General features: G+C 34.3%; 1 protein-coding gene across 15 annotated transcripts in view; it reads left to right on the top strand.

Moving 5' to 3' along the window:
- syd (JNK-interacting protein syd) overlaps positions 1-21,955 on the top strand; it is a 154,912-nt gene that overhangs the window by 46,725 nt on the left and 86,232 nt on the right. For 8 of the 15 annotated variants that reach the window (XM_069832348.1, XM_069832345.1, XM_069832339.1 and 5 more), the window contains exons 8-10: positions 8,502-8,546; positions 15,279-15,296; positions 21,191-21,248. In XM_069832348.1, the coding sequence (XP_069688449.1) occupies positions 8,502-8,546; positions 15,279-15,296; positions 21,191-21,248 (121 nt within the window). Of the gene's footprint in view, positions 1-3,509; positions 3,546-8,501; positions 8,547-15,278; positions 15,297-21,190; positions 21,249-21,955 lie in introns of all 15 variants that reach the window. The other 7 variants (XM_069832349.1, XM_069832340.1, XM_069832350.1 and 4 more) reach the window with 4 other exon arrangements.

Here is a 21,955-nt window from a genome sequence, read left to right as displayed (position 1 = left end):
TATGACCACTTTATTGCTGATTGTTGAGTGATACTGTTACATTGTTTTTTTTTTTTTTCTTTTTCCCCATATACAGTGGAGCTTCGATTTATTGTCGTTAATTTATTTCACAGAACTACAAAGATTATCGAAATAACGTTAATCAAATCATTTAAATTCATATTGCAGTATCATTGCAATCCGAAAATATAACTTAGCCACTCTAGAAACGTTTTTCTTTTAGGTTGTAACATTGAATAAAATTCAGTTTTGCAAGAAATACCGAACCTTATCACTGTCACGTTGCTTTAACCCTAGATCATATATGTAACAGATAACTCCTCGCTATGTTAAAATCGGCAGCACTTTGAAGAGAACAACCGCCAGGATCGCCACCCGTCTGCCGTAAACAAACACGAGATAACAGCACAGTCGCTAATGCAATTCAAATGGGTATTATGACTTGACTCCTTATGTAACAACTAGATGGCAGCGTAGTAAACCTGACAAAAGTTGTTAACCTCAAAGCCTATAGCCCCGACATATCTGTTACATATATGATCTAGGCTTTAACTTAATCAAAAGCTATTAAACCAATTACTTACTTACTTACTGGCTTTTAAGGAACCCAGAGGTTCATTGCCGCCCTCACATAAGCCCGCCATCGGTCCCTATCCTGAGCAAAATTAATCCATTCTCTATCATCATATACCACCTCCCTCAAATCCATTTTAATATTATCTTCCCATCTACGTCTCGGCCTCCCTAAAGGTCTTTTTCCCTCTGGCCTCCCAACTAACATTCTATATGCATTTCTGGATTTGCCCATATGTGCTACATGCCCTGCCCATCTCAAACGTCTGGATTTAATGTTCCTAATTATGTCAGGTGAAGAATACAAATTAAACCAATTAATTTCATTATATTAATTGCTTCAGGTGTTTTCTGATTTTTGCCAAAGTCTTACGTTTATTTTCTTCATATATCATTATTCTAATTATTATAATATGCGAAGCTTTGTATGCATTGGTTATATCCTTAATTCTTTTATCTGACTAAAAATTACCAATAATACTTACTTCAACCTCTAAGGAAGTACCACTTCTAGATTTGTTTACTATTTTCACACTCATGACCTACACCCCACCTCTGGCTACTAGCAACAGGCATCTATAATGAACACCGATCAAAATACCCCTCATTTCTCGTGAAAAACAACTGAATAGACTACAGTGGACTATAGTGGACTTTATGTTGTCAGCAAACAGCTGGATACATTAAGAAGATTGGTTGATTCACACTCATGACACTTTTTTGGAGCCTTTTTGTGCTAAATAAAACCATCAATCCAGCTGCAAACAGTCAATGAACTTCTCTGATAGTTATGATTCAACTCTTCAGTACTTAATTATTGTGGAGATTCTGAATCCCAAAAGTCCAGGCCTGACTGTGTGATTCACAACATTACAAAACATTTGGACAAGTGACTGGATGCTCGAGATTGTGCAGATGTTACTCACCCAGGAGAAATGTACTGGTATATGATCAGACGTGCACAATGATTGGTAGAATTTTGATGATAAACGAATTTATTGATATTAAATAGTACATGATGGTTAGTTGAAGATGGCAATAATCGAAGCTCCACTCTATAATATTTAGAATTATTATATGAATTGTATTGCTGAGTCTATGATCTGAAAGCGTAGATTGTAGATGGAAGATACATACTTTAAAGCAGTGTTTTTTAACTGGAGATAATTCGAAACTTAGTTTTTTAATTACACGATTTATTTGTATAATCTTTTAATATCATTCCTTTAAATCCTTACGTCATGAGTGGACTGGAGTTTTAATGAGGGTATACGATATGGAATACTGGATTAAATTAAAAAAAAAAATACACAAACCTACCAATTTCAGACTTTAATAACAAGGACCTTTGCATAGGTAGGAATATGCAGTTTGACTTCAGGTGTGAACTTGATTCGCAGAAACTTTCGATTAAGAATTCTATGTGAATGTGTAATAAAACTTTCTTACAGGATTGTAGAACATTTTGCACGATTTCCTTCTGAATACTGTACAGAACCTAGGAGAGCAACTTTTAATGTTTGTAAAACAGAATGGCTGCCAAATTTGCAGAATTTTTCAACTGAAACAAACTAATAAATGCATACTACTGACTGTCAGAATGGTTATGTTGCAGGATCGTCGAAGCAGGAGAAATCACATGACAGTTACTTAACGTGAACCATTTCTTCAAATTATTTTAAACAATTGTATAATGTTAAGTATATGTCCAATCTGTATAAAAAATACTTTCAGGAAAGATTCTAACAGCCCAGCCACTAGCCTTTATAGAGGGGCTAGCAGAAATGGGTGGGGGAAACTGAGATGCGACATAATCACTTGAATGGACAGCATTAGAAGTACCATTGCAAAATTTTCTTTAGAAACAAACCAAAGAATTGAACTAAATCCACAAAAGAAACTGGCTTCACCGAAATCTTAACCATTTCAAAACTATGCTCAACAGCATAAAAATTATATGCAGAGAACGTTGTGGAATCACTTCCTTGCTTGGGAATGAGAACACAGTTAAAAGAAGAAGATAATTAAAGTGAGAATTTTTATTTTTATTGAATATCCGAATTTATTGAACCCTATTGGACTGTGATTGTGTATCGTTCCTGGATAGCGCGCTTAGCCAAAGGTCCTGGGTTCGATACCTAGTCCCAGAACAATTTTTTCCTTGAATATTATCAGCTTTACAGGAAGCTAAACTTGGAGGCCAGATTCACCTACTTTATCATTAGGTATATTAGGGTTATAATTAAATCCTACATATTACATCCAAATATATAAAACTTACTTACAATGCATGCTGTACATATTACAAAGTGAGAATTACATGTCATTCATAGTTTTATTACATACGATGGTGCACATTTTTTATACAAGACAAAAAAGTTGAAAACACTGCTTTATAGAATATGTAATATTAATAATAAATTTAAATTTTATTTATTTATTTAAATTTAAATATACAGAATAAAGAATATAATTACAAACAAGAAAAATAGAAATAAAAATAATACAAACAATATAAAAAAGGAGATACAGTAGTATTAACAAAATTTGAGACCGAATGAGCAGCTCTCGTGTTCAATCGCAGTTTAGATATAATATTAACACGTTGATTGCCACTTGACGCGTATATACGTCCCTATACGTGCTGTGAGATGTATATACACGTCAAGCGGCAGTCAATGTGTTAATAGGCCTATAAGAGAATATAAAATAAATAGAAAACAACATTGCATTTTAAGTTGCTTATGAGATGGTTGGTGGATTGTTAGAGCAAAAGTCACTTGTATGTAAGCCAATTGTTATAACGAATAAGAAAGATATGACGATACTCTTAGATCTGATGTGAACGATAATGTAATAATATAGGCAGAAAGTTTGAAAGTTGTTAATTTGCGTGCACATATTCCAATGCTGTGTTTGTTGTTTCACGACTGCAGGCAGCTGGGTTCACCCAGGAGAGTATGCCTCATCGGGTTCGTAACAAAAGTTTCTTTATTAGCATGGATAGTTGCATGCAGATAGATGCTGTTGTAACTCACGCATGCTGTGTATAGCAAGCAAGTAGGACTTGTTAGTTTACCCTCTGTAAAAACTCTACTTAAATATTCTTTTACGTTATTAAATAAGTTCCTGGTTGCAGCAGTAAGTTTCTTGGCGGGCACATGTCACTTGGTACTACACTAGCTATACACAGTCCCACATATTGTTATCCATACATATGCCATAGATTCATGTCAGCCATATCTCGGTAACTGATAGTTTCTTACTGTAAAGAATTGGGATACGATTCTGGCCACCTTGTGTGAGATTTGTTTTGGACAACACAAGTGTTCTCTGAATACTTCGATTCTCCCTGCCGTTTTTTCACCATTGCTCCATTATCACCATATTATAAATATATTATCACTGAATAATGTATATTGATAGCACACTTTATCTGGGCTGTTTCACTGCTTCCTTTAGATGGTATGGAGGGGGTGAAGCTTTTGTTTCTGACTCTTATTATAGGATGAATTTATATAAAATTTATACAGATGGATCTCTAAATCCTAATGAGGGACATCAGGAGCAGGGTATTATATTCCAAAATATGAAGAAAGTATTACATACCATGTTCATTCTCCTCCAGTCTTGACACTGAATTGCTAACTATTGATGCTGCTCTTCAGTGTGTTACTCAAATTTCTGAAAAATCCATTTGCATACTTACCGATTCCAAGGGGGCTATATTTAATATTGTAACTTTTATTACAGAACAACAATAATTCCTTTCTACAATTCACTTTAAACGCTCTCGTCAACAATGGGATTTCCACTCCACACAGCAACACAGTATTCGTTATTGCACTCCACAGACGACAATGACAATTTACTTGGATTATTGAGAACAACAATGAACTGTTAATCTTAACTTATGTTCACAAAGCACTATTTACAAATCAGAACTGTCAGTTCTCAGTTCACAGTTAGTTTGCCTTGGCTAGTTCTTCTAGCTCAGTCACTTGAGTTCACAGTATCTCGAACCCCAGACCTTCAGAGACAATCCGCTGAACTTCGAACTCAGGTCCCCCAACTGCGGTCCGCTGCACTCAAACTCAGGACTTCCTGCTCCCACAGTTATGGACACAACTCAAGTCGAACTCCGGTCTCGAAGCTGGCTTCGCTGCTACACAAGACTGGCTGGCTGGCTGTCCAACGATTACAACAACAACTGCTCAAGTTCACTCGCGTCTCTTCTTTTATAACCAAACCATAGCTACGAGAATGTACGATGCTAGAAATTTCCACGGATGTCCAGAGATGGCACGCTCGAATTCTCTGGATTTCTCCCCTCTCTGCCGCGGTCGCTCTCTCACCTCTCCTCTCTACGCCACAGCACATGCCCCAGGAAGCAGATGCGCGCGCAACTTCCGCGCCGAACTATGGCCGACCTTGCTCTTCTTCTGCCGGTCGTGAGATCGAATCTCACGTGGCCGACACAATATAATCAAATATGTACCAAACCTATATGCACATAGAATTATTCCAATTCAGAAACAACTAAGTAAACTAAAAAAACTTCAAAAGGAAATAACATTTCAATGGATACCTAGACTAGATGGCATTTCAGAAGGCAGTCAGCTGCTATATACGCCGTAGCATTTCTGGTATGTGACGTCACAAGCTTGTACAGTAGAACCAATTGGAATCAGTCTATAACAAGTACTTCCCAAGTTTGATTGTTCACGTGTGAGTGTTCAATACATTGAATAAGTAAAACTAACATTTACTGTGTGTGAGATAAATAAATGGAAGAAGAGACTGTAAAAGAGGCAGGCGTGGAAAATAGTGTTTAAGGTTTATAATTATTTTAAAAAGTTGACGAGGAGAACGCTGCCACCATCTTGATGCTGGCTGCAGTGTTGTCAATGCACAAGAAATGACCACAGAAATATGTCTTGTGGGATTGAGAACAGTGCAAAAAATATTGTTAATGAAGCAAATAGGGTTTTGTTTCGTGTCATGTTACAGTAATCAGTGGCTAAGGTCATTATTTTCTTTTGATAATTTAAATTCTCCCCTGCGCTATTTGTGTTGCACGTGCGCGTGAAGTACGATGTGGCAATGTTGTACGCTGCCTTGCTCTCTCTATCTGTCTCTCTCGATGCAAACGCTAGCAGACAACCGCCTTCCGATTGCCGTCGACTCTAGTCATTGTGGTATACCTGGAAATGAGAAAGTCGATAATATTGCAAAACAGACAAGATATTTGCAATCAAGACCTCTTCAAGTGATATCTCTGTCTAGTGCCTTTGCTTCAGTAAACTATCATTTTACAAACCTATGGATCAACAATTGGCTCTCTTCTGAGAAAAGAACAATTTTACAGTTCGTACAAAAGAAACCAAATGACCTGGAAATGTACAAAAACTTGCCCAGACATGTTCAAACATTTTTAACAAGAACCATCTATAAGCTATCTGTCCCATCTGACAACAATGAAGAACTTTAAAATTTAATAGCAAACTGACATTGACATATTTTAAGAAGAGTGTGGAACAAATGTTTTCGGCTTATGCTGTACACAGTTCTCCTTTCTGATGAATAATTTCTAGAAGGGTAGCAAGTCGTGAAAGACACAGATTACAGTGGCGTTTCTTGTTAAAGGGGAATGTTAAGATAAAGAATAATTGCTCTTACAAAGAATTGAAAAGGAGTAAAATTATGTATAGGCCTACTTTATGCATATTGTAATAGATAAAAAGTAACTCTCCTCTTGAAATATATCAAACTATTTGCTAATACTTTTAATTTATTACTATCATCATCATAATCATTATCACCACTATCATCATCAAGATCATCATAATGTCGCTGGTGTTGCCTGCTGATCAGAGCTAGTCTCACTCATGTTCGATTCCTTCTTGGGCTGATTAGATGGTTTAGTTTTTTCAGAGGTTTTCCCCAACTGTAAGGTAATCAATCCCATTAGGAATTCTCGGCCTCATCTCTCAAAATACCACCTCTCTGACACAGTTCCATCAATGCTAAATAACCGACTTAAAATAGTTCTCGTCACCATTATTCATTGGTGGGTTTTCGTCTGATCATCTTGACTGAAATATACTTATCTTCCTCCAGGAGTTACATACCGAAGCTATACATAAATCAGGACCCCATCCACACAAAGACTTATCGGAGACTTATTTGTATAGACTTTCCTCAGGAAGATGTGTCTGATATGATTGTCCTTACCGCTCAACTTACCTTTAGACTTACAGTTCACTAAAGACCATAAGAGGTCGTTGAAATCAATAATTTCCTGTGAGAATTGCGATCATTCGAGAAATACTATTCCTTCATGATTCTATGCTCATAGAAAACCATGAGAATAGTTTCTCAAATCTATACTTTCATAGCTTGCAGCCATTTTGCTATAGAGAACTGCCTAAAACGAAACAGTGACGAAATCTCGACCACATGCTTGCAGTATCATTTGTTTTTATATTTACTGTTTCTCACGCTTAATTTGGAGAACTCTATAGTCAGAAAAATTCAAGCAGCTGCTGAATCCTGGAGACTTACCACAAGGCCTAAAGTCTTCATACATTTCGCTCACACACGAAAGAATTTGCCTTTGAATTTAGGTTTGTACAGTCTTACCTCCAAGATCGGGTAAGCCTCTGTGTGTATGGCCCCCTTAAGATGTTGCTCCATGGTTCTCTATGGTTTGGTGGCCCTACATTACACCAAGATCAAAATGGATAATAATGGAGTGGTGATGGAATGATGGAGTATGGGAGTACTTTGCAAAAATAAATCCAACACTGTCTTTGTCTAACACAAATTCCACTTTAAGTCATCAGGGTATGAACCCAGGTCTCTGGCGTTGAAAAATAATGCTCTAGTGATTTGATTGGTAGTGTAGCATATTTTTTTTTAATAATTTCTGAAGTAAGTATACCGTAAGAAATGCCGTTCGTAATATTATTTGAGCTTGTTCATTTAAACAAGAGAATAATCATTTTGTAACGTGAAAAATTGTCTCTCTTTCTTCTCCCACGTTACCGGTACTTCTAAAAACATCGATAATAACTTACAAATTGATTACACACGTACACATACATACTCGATACAAAAAGTTTCTGGAGTATATTTTTTTTTCCCGAAATAAATAATGTGGTATATTTCTGTTTCTGTTGTTTGCATATTCATGACGTCACTTCCGTAGAAGTTTCGTGATCATAGTTGTTGTGTGGCAGCTGGCTGTTGTTTGTATGATACTCGTTCATCACATTTCAGAATGTGGGATACAGAACAACATGCGAATATCATTTTTTTTTTGGCACAAATTTCCTTCAGAGACATTAAGAATGCTTGAAGAAGCTTAAGGTGAAACAGTAATGAAAAAAAAAAAAAAACGCAGGTCTGTGCCAGGATAAACGTTTTTCTGAAGGTTGCTGATCATCATACAACCTTCATTCTGAAATGCGACGAATGAATATCACACAAACAACGACGACTATGATCATGAAATTTCTACAAAAGTGACATCAAGAATGATGCCAACACTAGAAACAGATATATATCACATGAAATTATACATTTTGGCAAAAAATATATATATTCTAGAAACTTCTTGAACTGAGTAGTATTTGGGTTTAAGTGCAATACCAGTTTGCATTTATTTCAAATAACAAGATTTATTTTAATTTCCTGACTCTTGAAGCATAATAAATTAACAGGGATGTTTTACGTATTGAAACTAATAGTAAAATAGCCGTAAAAGAGTTTGTATGGTGATGTTGAAATCATTCTAAAAGAATGTGTGTTGTTACGGACATGTGCACTATTCATAAGAAAGTTGTGTCTTGAGTTAAATACTGTTGTGCAACGGCATGTCACTAGCAAGCGTGTTGATACTTCTTTTGCATGTTGCTGGTATGCAGACAGCGAGAGTGAGCCAGGACTCAGCACCTCTCTCACGCACACTGGTATGGTAAAAGAGTTTTAACATTTACAAGAGTGTTAATGTAGACAAAAATCTAGATCTCGAAGCAAATGAATGTGTGTTTGTGTGAGAAGCTTATTTTCTAAACATACCACATCCAAAAGTTTCGAAATTGGAATTAAAAATTTATTTACTATAATACTTTGATTACTGTCAGTTAGTTCCACAATACTCAGTCATCGAAACTAAGATAACCTATTCGTTCTGAAAATGAATAGGGGTTTTCCTTAAAATGGGGTTTACATGAAATGAGAAGGAAAGGCTAAAATAACTAGTCTAACATGTGCGTTATGTAATGTACATTATAATCATTATTTATTATTTATTGAAACTCGGCATTGAAAATTTCTTCTTTGTTCTTCATTACTCCCCATAATGAAGTACTTGGCAAACCATGCTTTTTTGCCCTATGCTATAGTGTTATGTGAGGATTAATTTCGATATACTGTAATTTATTATTTTCACTTTCTTTCTGATAGTTAATTCCTTCCATTTATTTGCCATTATGATGCATAACAAAAAAAAAAAAAACTTGGAAACAGAATTCATACAACTCACGAAAACAAAGCAAGCAAAGCAACTACTCTGTGAAAGCAACGCAAAGCAAGACCATACAGAATAACATCACTCTTTGATGCTTTGGTGCTGCATTAATATCGACTGAGATGCACTGTTGAATATGCTAGTACAGACGCAGAAACAAAATTTGGGCCACCTGAGCATGCGCAGTATGTTATAACTGGAACTTGGTGACCCAAATTTTGTTTCTAGGTGTGTATTAATGATTGTTCAAGGTTGAGTCGATATTTCACGTGAAAAATATTCCTTAAAAGTGGGATTTTCTTAAACTGGTTTCCTTAAGAACGGAAATTAATTACATTATTATGGTAATTTGGCTGGGACTTTACAGATTATTCCTTAAAAACGGGAACATTAAAACAGGAGTTTTACTGTAGTAGTAATGAAGCAGTTGGTTCGAATTAGAACTGATTTTGTCAAATAGAGATAGTGCACAAGATTATGGATTGATCCTGATCGAAAGTAAGAAAGATTGAGGAAACTGAGATTAAGATTAAAGTTTCAATTGAGCAAGATCTAAACAAATAACTTCACACATTATTAAGTATTTATCGCATAGAAGCGAGTAATGAATAATAGCTACCAGACGTGCACTGCTACATTTCAAAATACAAAAATTAACTTATTTTCTAATAGTCTTACTAATAAACCGTGTATAGTTTTTATACGAGACTTATGCAGAGTTGAGACAGAAAACGTTACTAATAAACCGTGAATAAGCTATGGACGTATAAACAGGCTGTAACTATACAATGGGAATTGCTTTGCAGTAGCTATATACACGAAACCCCTTGTTTAAGCATTGTATATAGCGAAAAAATGGCCGCCCCTCTAACAGCTGTTCATATCGACTGTCATTTTATGATGATGTTTACCTTGTAACCACAGAAGAACAAACCAAAGATCATAGAATTATTAGAATAATATTGCTGTAGCTTGTACTCTTTGACCAAAATGTAGTGTGGTAATTGATTAGATCCAGTTGTACTATCGATATTTAACACGCCACACTAGAGCGCTCTACCGGATGCAATAGAGAACCTCAGATATTCTGTTACCTTTCGTAACGAAGTAATGACGAAACTATGACGTAGCTGTGTAACAGTCATACTGTTATACACGACGTATGTAGTGATTATTAGTAAGGAATTTACACACGACTTATAAACGAGCTACTCATTGTATAAGACAGTTAAACGTCTGTATGTAGAATTTTTATTAGTAAGACCGTAAATATACATAAGTTGAGGCGTAAGTAATGGCAATTATTTTTTTTTTTAAGTTAAGTGATGATTTCATGAATGTTGTATGGCATCCGTAGTATGTGCTTGCATCACTAGATGTATGGTTATCACACAGAGGTGATGTGAATTCAGTTGTGAGTTGACCAGCATGTCGTGCATCTATAATATGAGTATATAGTCGCATCACTACACGGATGGCAGTGTGCAGGGGCGTACTCAAGTGGGTGGAGACGTTCACTGGATTTGAACCCCCACTTGAACTTTTTGGAGAAGTGACACATTTAGATTTCAGTATTTTTTATCCATAATTGTTTCCCCTTCTCCAATTTTTCACTGTCAGAGTAACAAAATCTACATCGACATAAGGCATAGTCCTCCTACCCCTCCTTCAATACAATTTCTGTGCTTGGTGCTGCGGCACGTTCGAATTATAACAATGCAATCTTTATTATAGAGAGACCTACTGCCTAGTACTGACCTTGTAATAAAATGAAATCGGCACAATATGAAATTGAAAAGCTTGTTTGATATTTCTGCAGTGCAGATGCTGTTAAATATTGTGCAATGTCGATTTTGAACTCTTTTTAAGAGCAGTATTCACCTGTTTGTTAGAGTTCTGACTTTATTGTGAAACATTCGTTTAACATTTTGTGCATTTGACAGTTCATATTTTTAATATAAACTTCACATTAGCATTCCGGGTTCTTTGATATATCTAAGTGACCGCAAAGCTTAATTTTACAATTTTTTAGGAAAATTTCACATTGGCAAATGTTTCTTTGCAGGCACAGCATGATAATGTTGTCACGAACATTTTTCCGGATCTAGTTTCACATCACTCCTGTGAAAACTCAGCTGATATAATAATAATAATGATACAAAAAATTTTAAATACCAATAATGTAAATTGTAAACAATTTTAATAATCCCCCCCCCCCCCCGACAAAATTCTGTGTTTGCCACTGGCAGTGTGATATTGTTATTGTATAGAAAGCGATGTTAATGAGTACACATACCCTGCCCTCTTTCATTGTCGTATTTTAAAATTTAGAACCTTGCTTGCATTTTCACAAAAAAAAAAAAAACAGTTGCCATGACTTATGCCCCAGTCCTCGTATAATTAAGTAAAATGTATGTTTTACAATCCAAATACTCAATATTTTTCGTAGAAATAACCTTAAAGTATTCTCATTAATGGCGTCACTTATTTCGGCCACATTAGCAACTAAAACTAGATAATTACCTTCATTTTTAGTTGAGAATTGTATTTAGCCCTGAATTGTAGAAGTTGCAGATCTACGCGTTGATCATTCATAAGTTTCATAATTGTATCTTAATGCTAAAATGGGTTTTTGGAAATAATCCTTTAAGGATGCTGATTGAAGATGATTATCATTTATTAATTTTACTTTTTTGTTGGAGAAAGTATTGTGATGGTTCAGAAAAATAGATTTCGAGATTTTTGCGGAACATTATGTTATTAGCAACGCTATGTTTTGCTCAGTTTCCATTTATGAAACAAACAAACTGGTACCATATGTCATTTCTTTTGTATATATGCATTCATATGCATGTATTGTTATTTGCAGGCAAGCGAGTGTAGTCTTCTTGGAAAGCATGAGAAATTAAATGTTGTTTTTAACCTGAGGCATACTAGTACGTTTTTCATTTTTTTTACCTTTAATTTGAATAATAACGAATAATGTAAATAGGTCAATTTTCACTGTTATCTCACAGTTAACATTTACATTAAAATAGTACAACAAAACGTTTGAAAGCAATACTTTTAAAATCAAATTGGATTATTATTTCTTTTACTGCTCTTAGGGATTTTGTAAGAATTCGTTTTTGGAACTGATTTTACTATCTTTTATTTTACCTAGTGGAATGTAACACAAAACAATAATGTTAGCTAGTCTCATATCTTCAAAAAACCTTTTGCATGGCAACTGTTTCCACATCTTTTTACATTTTGTTGAATTTAATATTCTATGTCTACAAGCAGAATGTGTATGCATATTACAATGCTGAAGAATTTATGTGTGACAAATCATGGCATGAGAAGTACTTGTTTGATAAGGTACTCCAAATCTTTTTTTCGATGTGATCACAGAATTATTCTAACTTATTTTCAATAAAAAAGAAAGAATTGTGATGTGATAGTTCATTATCACAATGTAATTACTATTTTTTTCTCTTAAAATGACCATAGCCAAAATTGATTTGCACTAAACTAGATCACAGAGATGTTAATTATATTATTCAGTTTTTCTAAGACTGTGTGAATTTTGTCAAATTGAAGAAACACAACTATGAATTTTGTATGAAAATTGGTAGATACCTTATTGGAGAAGAAAGAGACAATGATAAATTAGTTATCCTTAACAGAGTTCATCAGTGCGAGCAGATATTTGTTTATTTTTATTTGTATTTTTTTTTTTTACAATGCAGTAATTCTCAATGGACCAACAAGTTTAAAAAGAAAATGAAAGTTTCTAATGATGAAATTAAAATATATTTTTTCTTAGATGAGTGAGATTACTATTTCACATTACTCTTTTTGTTTTTATTTATGCAGTTCACCAACATTTAATATTTATCTTAATTTAATTTAATTTTGAGTGGTGATACAACTTGATTCGTTTATACATACAGAAGTGGCATTGAGGGAAACTGTTGAGATCACGGTATCATTTTGAATGAACGATTTTCCTTAACTGTTTCCAATTATGAAATTGGCAGACAAAATCATCTCCTAGATCTTTAGCAACTATTACTCTTTTTTAATGTAGAAACTAAGAAACGACATAAACAAGGTCTTGCTAATATTTTATTTTACAGTTGGAAAAACTTAACTATGAACATTGGACAAAAGGTCGCACAAAATGTGTGAGAGGGAAGGGAACTAAATAAGAAAAATATCGTCTTACCTTAGTGCATGGTATTTGTAATTTCCTTCTTTGTCAGTAGCTGTTATAAATCTTAGTCATTTTTGGTGGTCGAGTGGTTACCATGTTTGCCATTAGAGCTATGGTTCGCGAATTCAAACTAGCCAATGGTCATTGAATTTTGAGGACACTAAAATTCCCACATATGTCTTCCTTTAAGTAAAACTAAGGCATCCTGTATCTTAGTCTTGCAGTATGTACAGCGTGAGTCAAACTTAATTTACCGGTACCACTGTTCTTACCAAGTGAGAGGTTGCTTTTTGACAGACAATGCATTGAGTGGTTTCCTCTAAGTCTGGTGCAGGACACAATGCTTGAGTTTTCCTTGGTAATTGTTTGACACAAATCCGCAGACACTTTGCATTGTCAGTTGTTGTCAGTGAGTTGTCTGAACTGTATTGTGAAAGACGTATTTTAACCATTGTTAGATGTACAGAACAATAATGCATTTCCTTCTGAAAAAGAAGAAGTCATATGAATTGTGTTTATGCTTCAGATAACATTTTTTCTTGTTGAGAATGGAACTTATTTTTTGCCACATTTCAACACATTTCAGTTGTTTTGTAGCCTCTGGAAAACTCTGCTGAAATTTGTGTAAACACAACTTGTATAACTTCTCCTTCAGTATATATGTTACAACGAGGAAAATTCGTTATTGTATTATATACCTAACTATGGTTAAAAATAAGCCACCAGCGTAGTTCAGTTGGCTAAGGTGCTTGCCTGCTGATCCAGAGTTGTGCTTGGACGAGGATTCGATTTCCACTTAGACTGATCCTCGGCCTCAACTCATCTCGCCGAATACCATCTTGCTATCACCAATCCCATCGATGCTAAATAACCTCGTAGTTGATACAGCATCGTTAAATAACCAAGTAAAAAAAAAAAAGGTTAAAAATACATAAACACAGACAAATCACTAATAGGGATTGACAATGCAAAGTGTCACTGGCTTAGTGCAAATAATTAACAAAGGAAACTCTATATTGTATACTGCGCCAGATTTGGAGAAAACAATTAACCAGGAAAATACAATGTGCTGCCCATCAAAAGCAACCTCGTGACTCGGTAAGAATGCCGGTAACTTACTTTGACTTGCTCTTTAGAATAATAGTGTTACTTTATGAGAGGGCTTCAGGCAAAATTTACTGGTTCTTTCTCGCAAATATCAAAATTCAATTCTGCTGTATATTTTTATGTCATTAGCACACACTTTTAAATGAAATATAACATAACTAGACTATCAGAGTCCAGGTAAAGACTGGTTCACAATAAACCTGAAACGGAAACGACGAGAAAGGAAATATTGTTAAAATAAATGTATTTAAATGCGAACATTTACAATTAAGTATTGTGAATGCTCACATTTAAATACATTTATTTTAACATTATTTCTGTTCTCGTTATCGTGTCAGTTCCCGGTTTATTGTGAACCAGCCTTAAGTCGAAATAACCGCTTCTGAAGGTTTTGGTAATCAATCAACCATTATTTTAATCTTTAAAAGGGCTATTTAGTGAAGGCTAATTGTATTTTATAATTAATATTTTCATAATGAAAAACCATTTTTGCATTGAAATATATTTATTATTTAAATTACAGTGTTATATTTATACAAACATAAAAGTGTTTCCACCCATTTATTCCATTGAATATGTGTACATAGATCATAGGGAATGTTCGGTTCATTCAGTTTCGTTGAAGGGTTGAATGTTCTTGACCACATTGTGTTGCTTTGCTCTGTGTTAATAGTCCTTCCTTCCTTATCCTTAATTGTAATTGGCACTTTGGATTAAGACATTGATATTGAACCTGCAGCCTGTTTGATATGCAATTTGTGAATGTGTGCTGCATTTGCTTTTAACATGCTACAATAACCTAACATATCCGTTTCTTTTTTGCTCTTTTTGCATCTTCACTGGGCGAACCGGCTTTCCCATCTACAGTTAATGACAACTTCTTTGGTAAGAAACAACTTAATATGACTTATGGTTTAGAAAGTGTTTAGTTAATAATCAGAAGTACAGAAGATAAATGTTGTTTATATCAAAGTAATCAGTTAATCAGTATTATTAAGGCATTACTTTTAAATATGGCTGTTACCTTCGTTCTTTTTATCACTTCTTATTTGGCATTTAGTTGCTCTTTTGATCTTTGTTATTTTCATTATTAACTTTATCTTCAGTACTTCTCAAAGCTGTTTGGTTTCGTGGAATAGGGTAATAATTGTACATGAATATACAGTGATATAATGTGACAAGATTATTAACATATGACATTTGTGCATAGTATGGGTAAGAAGGGACTAAATTTAATAAATGTTTTGTTTGTAAGAGAAAGATGTATTCGAGATGTTACTCTCAACCTCTCGAAGTTTTCACACTAATCCCATATTTCGGATTCTTTCAATCATTAGAAGTTTAAATAGTGAAATTACCTGGTTGACCCACAATCGTGGTTTCCATGTAACTTTACATCTATCTGTCTTGGCTTTTGCATATGCCTTGATCAGCAGAAAATATAGAAAATAGCAATCATACAAAGGAACAAAAAGTATATTAGGAACGTCCAGAAGTTTCTAATCAAAACCTTACTGCAGAATTATAAAAAGTCCTCTAATCTGGAGAGTGGTATTTTATGTAAGATATGGATTTATTCTTTGAAATTGCAACAAAAGTACAATTTTTAACAGTATCGGATATGAATTATTCTAAGGTGGGAAAATTTAAGTAAGAAGGGTAAATTGTGTAGTATGTGCTACAGATGAGATTCATAATATAGTAAATATTTATTTAGGACAGTTTTTTTGGCCATTTTATACAAATATTATATGAAGAACACCCAGAAGTTTTGAGTCAAAAATCTTACTGCCGAATTAAAAAAAAAAAGTATTGTATTCTGGAGAGCAATATCTTATGCAAAGAGATCTGTGAAATTCATGAAAGGCTGTAAAGAGAATCGTTCTCATTTTGACAATTTTTTGCACCATTTCTTTATACTTCTTCCATAACCTAAAAAAAATGCACTTTTGAATTTAGAAATAATGCGTAAGAAACATAATTTATGTTTTTAAACGAATTTCAACAATACTTGTAATTTTATTAGCAAAATCTTAACCATAACGTATTTTTAAGTAATATTCACAATTTCTGTCGTTTTACTTGGTGGCACATTTTGCTCTTCCATCTTTTCAACAAATAGATACAGCCTTACAGCTGTATAAACTGTAAAAAGACTGAAAATTGATGCTGATTATGCTGCATATACCACTTTTATTGTGTTTAATTTCTTTAAGTCATGATTATGAAACTTGCATATAATATAATTTTAAAACGAATTCTCCTTAAAAATAAACCACTTTCACAGGACTCCACAGATCTATCCTTTGAAACTGAGGCTTTTTTTGGAACAAAAACTTAACTGCAAGATCTTAAATTTGAGATATAGAGCATCAGACATTTTGGATCTTGTATAATAGCATTATGCGGAACAACATTAAAATGTTTCTGGAGGGCGCTGTTTTGTTGGAGGGAAAGAAAATTTTGTAAGGAAGGAAATATGTTACTAAAGATTCAGTATATGCTGAGAACAGAAAAATGACGTAACGGACGTTAAGTTTTTTCAGAGAATACCTCAATTGTAGCAAAACTGACTTTTTTAATAATGACAGATATGAATTATTCTGAGGTGGGAAATATGAAAGCAAATTACGTAATATGTGCTAGAGATGAGATTTGTCATGAAATAAAATAAGAAATACGTATTTGAAACAATTTTTCTGATCATTTTATACTAAGGTACATTTTGAACTCTTAGATACTCGTTTCAAGAAATGCACATTACAAGATAGGGAAGAACATTGATAGAATTAATCACTTGCACACCTTTGTAACATATTCATTTACTACTGAGTAGTGGGCTGGACTTTTGCTCTGAGGCTGCACTTTGGCATGGGTTCGAATTCTGTGGGCTGATTATCTGGTTGGAGTTATTCCAAGGAAAAATCCCAACTGTAAGGCGAATGTCATATAATCCCGCAGCAACTCCTTGGACTCATCTCACCGAATAGAATCTATCACAAATTCCACTGATCCTAGATGACCTCGCAGTTGATACAGCATTGTTATAAGAAATAACATGTTCACAGAGAACACAATTGTAATGAAAGTTAAGCCAGTTTTTGGCAACATTGACTTCATATATATTATTTTAATGTACCGAAGTACATATGATATTTCCATGCAGATACTCTGCGTCATCATACGATGAAAGAGTAATGGAACGGAGAAAAATTCTCTCCGGCGCCGGGATTTGAACCCGGGTTTTCAGCTCTACGTGCTGATGTTTTATCCACTAAGCCACACCGGATACAACTCCGACGCCGGTTAGAATCGTCTCAGATTAAGCTCCAACTCTTGGGTTCCCTCTAGTGGCCGTCATAGATGTCTATGAACGCACATGTGTGGACTTCGGTCCTGCGTTCATAGACATCTATGACGTAGTGCAGAGGGCGGCCACTACAGGGAACCCAAGAGTTGGAGCTAAATCTGAGACGATTCTAACCGGCGTCGGAGTTGTATCCAGTGTGGCTTAGTGGATAAAGCATCAGCATGTAGAGCTGAAAACCCGGGTTCAAATCCCGGCGCCGGAGAGAATTTTTCTCCGTTCCATTACTCTTTCATCGTAACATTGACTTCATTTTATATAGGTAAAAGTTTGCATGTCATAAATAGTTGAACTGTGTAACAAGCTGGCATTTAAGCATTTGAGCTTCTGTATTGTGCATGGGATGGGAAACAGCTTTGCTAGCAGTTCTGCATAGCCAGATATCATTGGAGTTGAAAATTTGGAGGAACAGTATGCAGTACTGAATTGTTTTTTATACATCTTGCAGACAAAGAGTTGATAGGCTATACGTTTCTTTAATTTATATTATTATCAGCATTATCACTGTATGAAACTTTTGCATTAAAATTAAGTAATGTCTTGAATAATTATATAGACCTGAAGGTATTTTACTGTGCCTATAAATTGTTGTATATATTTTTTTATAACAAATACAGGTTTACGAACAAACAGAAACTGCATACATGCATGGAAGATTTTTCGAAGCGTAAGGTTTCAGTACAGAAGCTACACTTTGCTACTGAGTATGTTGCTATAGCTGCAGCTTTGTGAATATTATGTTCTTACCTTATGCTGGAATAAGGGGCGTGTATTTTAAGCCGATTTTTTCACAAGTCAGTCAGTGCATTTTCTCATGCTACAGTAGTAATTTTTGGGAATGTCAATTTCAAGGTATGTAATGAAATGTATTAGATCTTCATATGTCCGTTTTAGTGAACTTTGATAATTTTCGTTATCGTAAACTGTCACTTTGTGTGAATGAATTCGGAACTTTGACATTGAGATATTTTTTTTATGTTAAAGTAATCAGTAGCCTTATTTTCTCATTATTTATAACGAATAATTGATTGCATTATTATGTTATAAATACATTGACCAGAAGAAAAGGTAATTTACCTTAGTTAATGACTACTTTCGGCCTGATATCACTAATACGCATAACACATTACCAACACCAACCATAACTACAGCAACATAGAAACAGACATGGAAATCCTACATACTGAACCATAAAGCCAGAAACTAAGCATACTAGAACAATACGAAATATACATACAAAAATACATGCACAACATATCAACACATCATTAGCAAACCATAAATGTTTGTTGGAAGGACCACATTTATTACATAGGACAGTCTGAGGTGCACATTGGGGGTACGAGGCACATAAACCACTTCGTTACATGGGAAGTTCCTCAAGAGGTAGGAGAAATACTGCTCTCAACACGAAAATATATGGAAGAGTGAGAAAATGTTTAAATGAAGCATTGCGTTAGTTAAATTGATATTTTATGTAATGTTGCGTTTCAACTTCCCACTCCCCCATTTTTCAATGTAACTGTAAATCTTGAGAAAGCGCCCAAAGAAAGTTTTGTATGAAACTACCATTTAGATACTTGTAATAATGTGGAGAAATATTTGCAGTCAACACTGTAACCAGGAGGACAAAATAATAGGAGGAAAAATATGTTGACAATGACAAAGTATATCACTTGAATTACATTTTAATATAAAATAATAAGAAATCGGGTTTTGAGTTTTCATTGAAATTACAGTGTCATTTTTCTTTAGATGAATTTCTTCTAACCTTCAGTTTCATCCCAGGGCTGTTAGAAAAATATTAAGGGCGCAAATAGCCATAGTAGCTGACGTGCCCTTTTTAAACCTCACTAACTAGAAAAATACTTTCCTGTACAAGAATGTAGTTTTCTTACAAACGCATCGGAGAATTCGTTTTATCTGTGAGTAAGCATAATTTTATGTTCAAATTAATGGATTTAATACGAAAAAATTTAATGTGAATTACTTTGTAATTTTTCCTTGTTTTCATTTTTGCAGATATGAATTGAAATCGTTAATATTATCTCTTTTATCAGTTTCTGTGTTAGAATGTATTAATAATTGAAACTATGGTAGGCTTATTTGAACATAATTTTTTTTAAATCACTGAAGAAATTTCTGCCTTTCAAAAAATGGAAAAATGCTTATATATTTTGCTGTTTTAGATCTGAAACTCGCGCACCTTTGCAGGAATATGGCATTTTGAAACAAATTTATAGTTTAGCTCTCAGGAAATGGATAAAATTTGAGTGTGGCTTATGCATTTACAGTAGCTAGTCGAGTTAATTTATAGGGTAAAACTGTTATCATGATGAATCAATGTATTCATCAGGGCAGCCTCCTCCATTATGCTGAAAGCAATAACTACCCTGTCACAAAGATACGTATTTATGGTTTTATTTTCCTCTCTGATACAAGCAACTGCTGTAAATAGTAGTTTCACAACAAATTTTCTGCCGTTGAAATGAAAAATATTTATTTGAATAATGACTGTTTTTCTCTTATTCTTTTTCTTGGAGTTTAAGATTGTAAATTATGCAAACAATTTTTCCACATACTTTTCTTTAAAACTATAGTCATATTAGGTTCACCGTGATCGGGATGATGAAATCTAGACAGTTTATTGTATATATGAAATCCAACTGATGCAGTTATGATACAATTTAAATGTCATTCGTCTCAAAGTTGATTATCGATTGTAGTCATTCTATTATTCATCATAGTGTCTATAAGGTAACCATAGAACATTATGGCTTGTATAGTAGTTGTTGTTGCCAAATATAGGTACTTATTGAAATTTATTAATTAAAAAGAAAGTGCGAGACATTTAATTGGACTTAAAAGGAGGAGTAGGAAAACACGTGAAACCAAATATTTTATATTCAGTGCAGACAAACGGAAGTTGATACTGTGATTTATATCATGTTATCAAATTTTATATTTACTTACACTCTCGACATTAAATAAGCAAGGTGAAAAAGATACGTGGAACTCAAATTTTAAAGGATTGGGTGATTTAGTAAGAGAGGACTAACTCAGGAACCAGATTACTGTTGTGAGATGTTGACTGATTTTAGAATGCTGTTATATATTAATTAATGAAATAATAAATGTTCACAGAGCTTAGACAATATTAAAATCAAACTATTAATATTATATATTTGTCTTATAGGTATATAAGGAATATATATTAATTAATGAAATAATAAATGTTCACAGAGCTTAGACAATATTAAAATCAAACTATTAATATTATATATTTGTCTTATAGGTATGGAAAACTAAAAATACTAAAAATTATTTGTGTGGGTTACTTTATTCTCTAACAGAACTATTGAATTTTATATGATGTATGATGATAATATAACACTATCCCTTATGTTTGCAGGCATGGGGAAAGAGGTGGAGAATCTCATCATGGAGAACAACGAGTTGCTTGCCACAAAGTGAGTTATGTTTTCCACGTAATCATGCAGATACTGTTATTTTTCATTCATATTGTGTAATACAGGGCTTTCATAAGTCTGTGAAACATTTTAAAAATTCATAATTACTAAACTACACAACAAATAACAAATTACTTTACACTAGAATAAAGAGAAACTCTCCAAGTTTTGTTACATACCTCACAGATGCTCAATATGTCCACCTTTGCTAATACGACATACATCCATGCGGTAATCCATCTTGCCCCATACACGCTCCAACATGTCACGGTTGACCAGAGCAACGGCAGCTGTAATCCGGTGGTGAAGTTACTTGAGATCAGCGGTGAGCCGAGGCACATAGACAGTATCCTTCACAAACCCCCACAACAAAAAGTCACACGGAGTTAAATCCGGTGATCGTGGTGGCCACTTCATTAACGTGTCATCTTCTCGTCCTGTGCGTTCGATCCATCTCTGTGGCAAATTTTGATTAAGATACTCTTGCACGTTGTTGTGATAGTGACAGGAAGATCCATCTTCCTGTGAGATGTAATCATTGCTGTCTTCATTCAGCTGAGGCATCAGCCAATTTTGTAACATGTCCAAGTAAATCAACCTAGTGACGGTGGGTTATAAAAATGGCCCATACACCTTCTCTTTCGAAATCACACAGAAGACATTCACCTTAGATGAGTCTCGCATATGCTCTATGACTGTGCAGGAAA

This window comes from Periplaneta americana, chromosome 8 (assembly GCF_040183065.1).
Source record: "Periplaneta americana isolate PAMFEO1 chromosome 8, P.americana_PAMFEO1_priV1, whole genome shotgun sequence".
Lineage (NCBI taxonomy): Eukaryota > Metazoa > Arthropoda > Insecta > Blattodea > Blattidae > Periplaneta > Periplaneta americana.
This window is presented reverse-complemented; position numbering and strand designations above follow the sequence as displayed.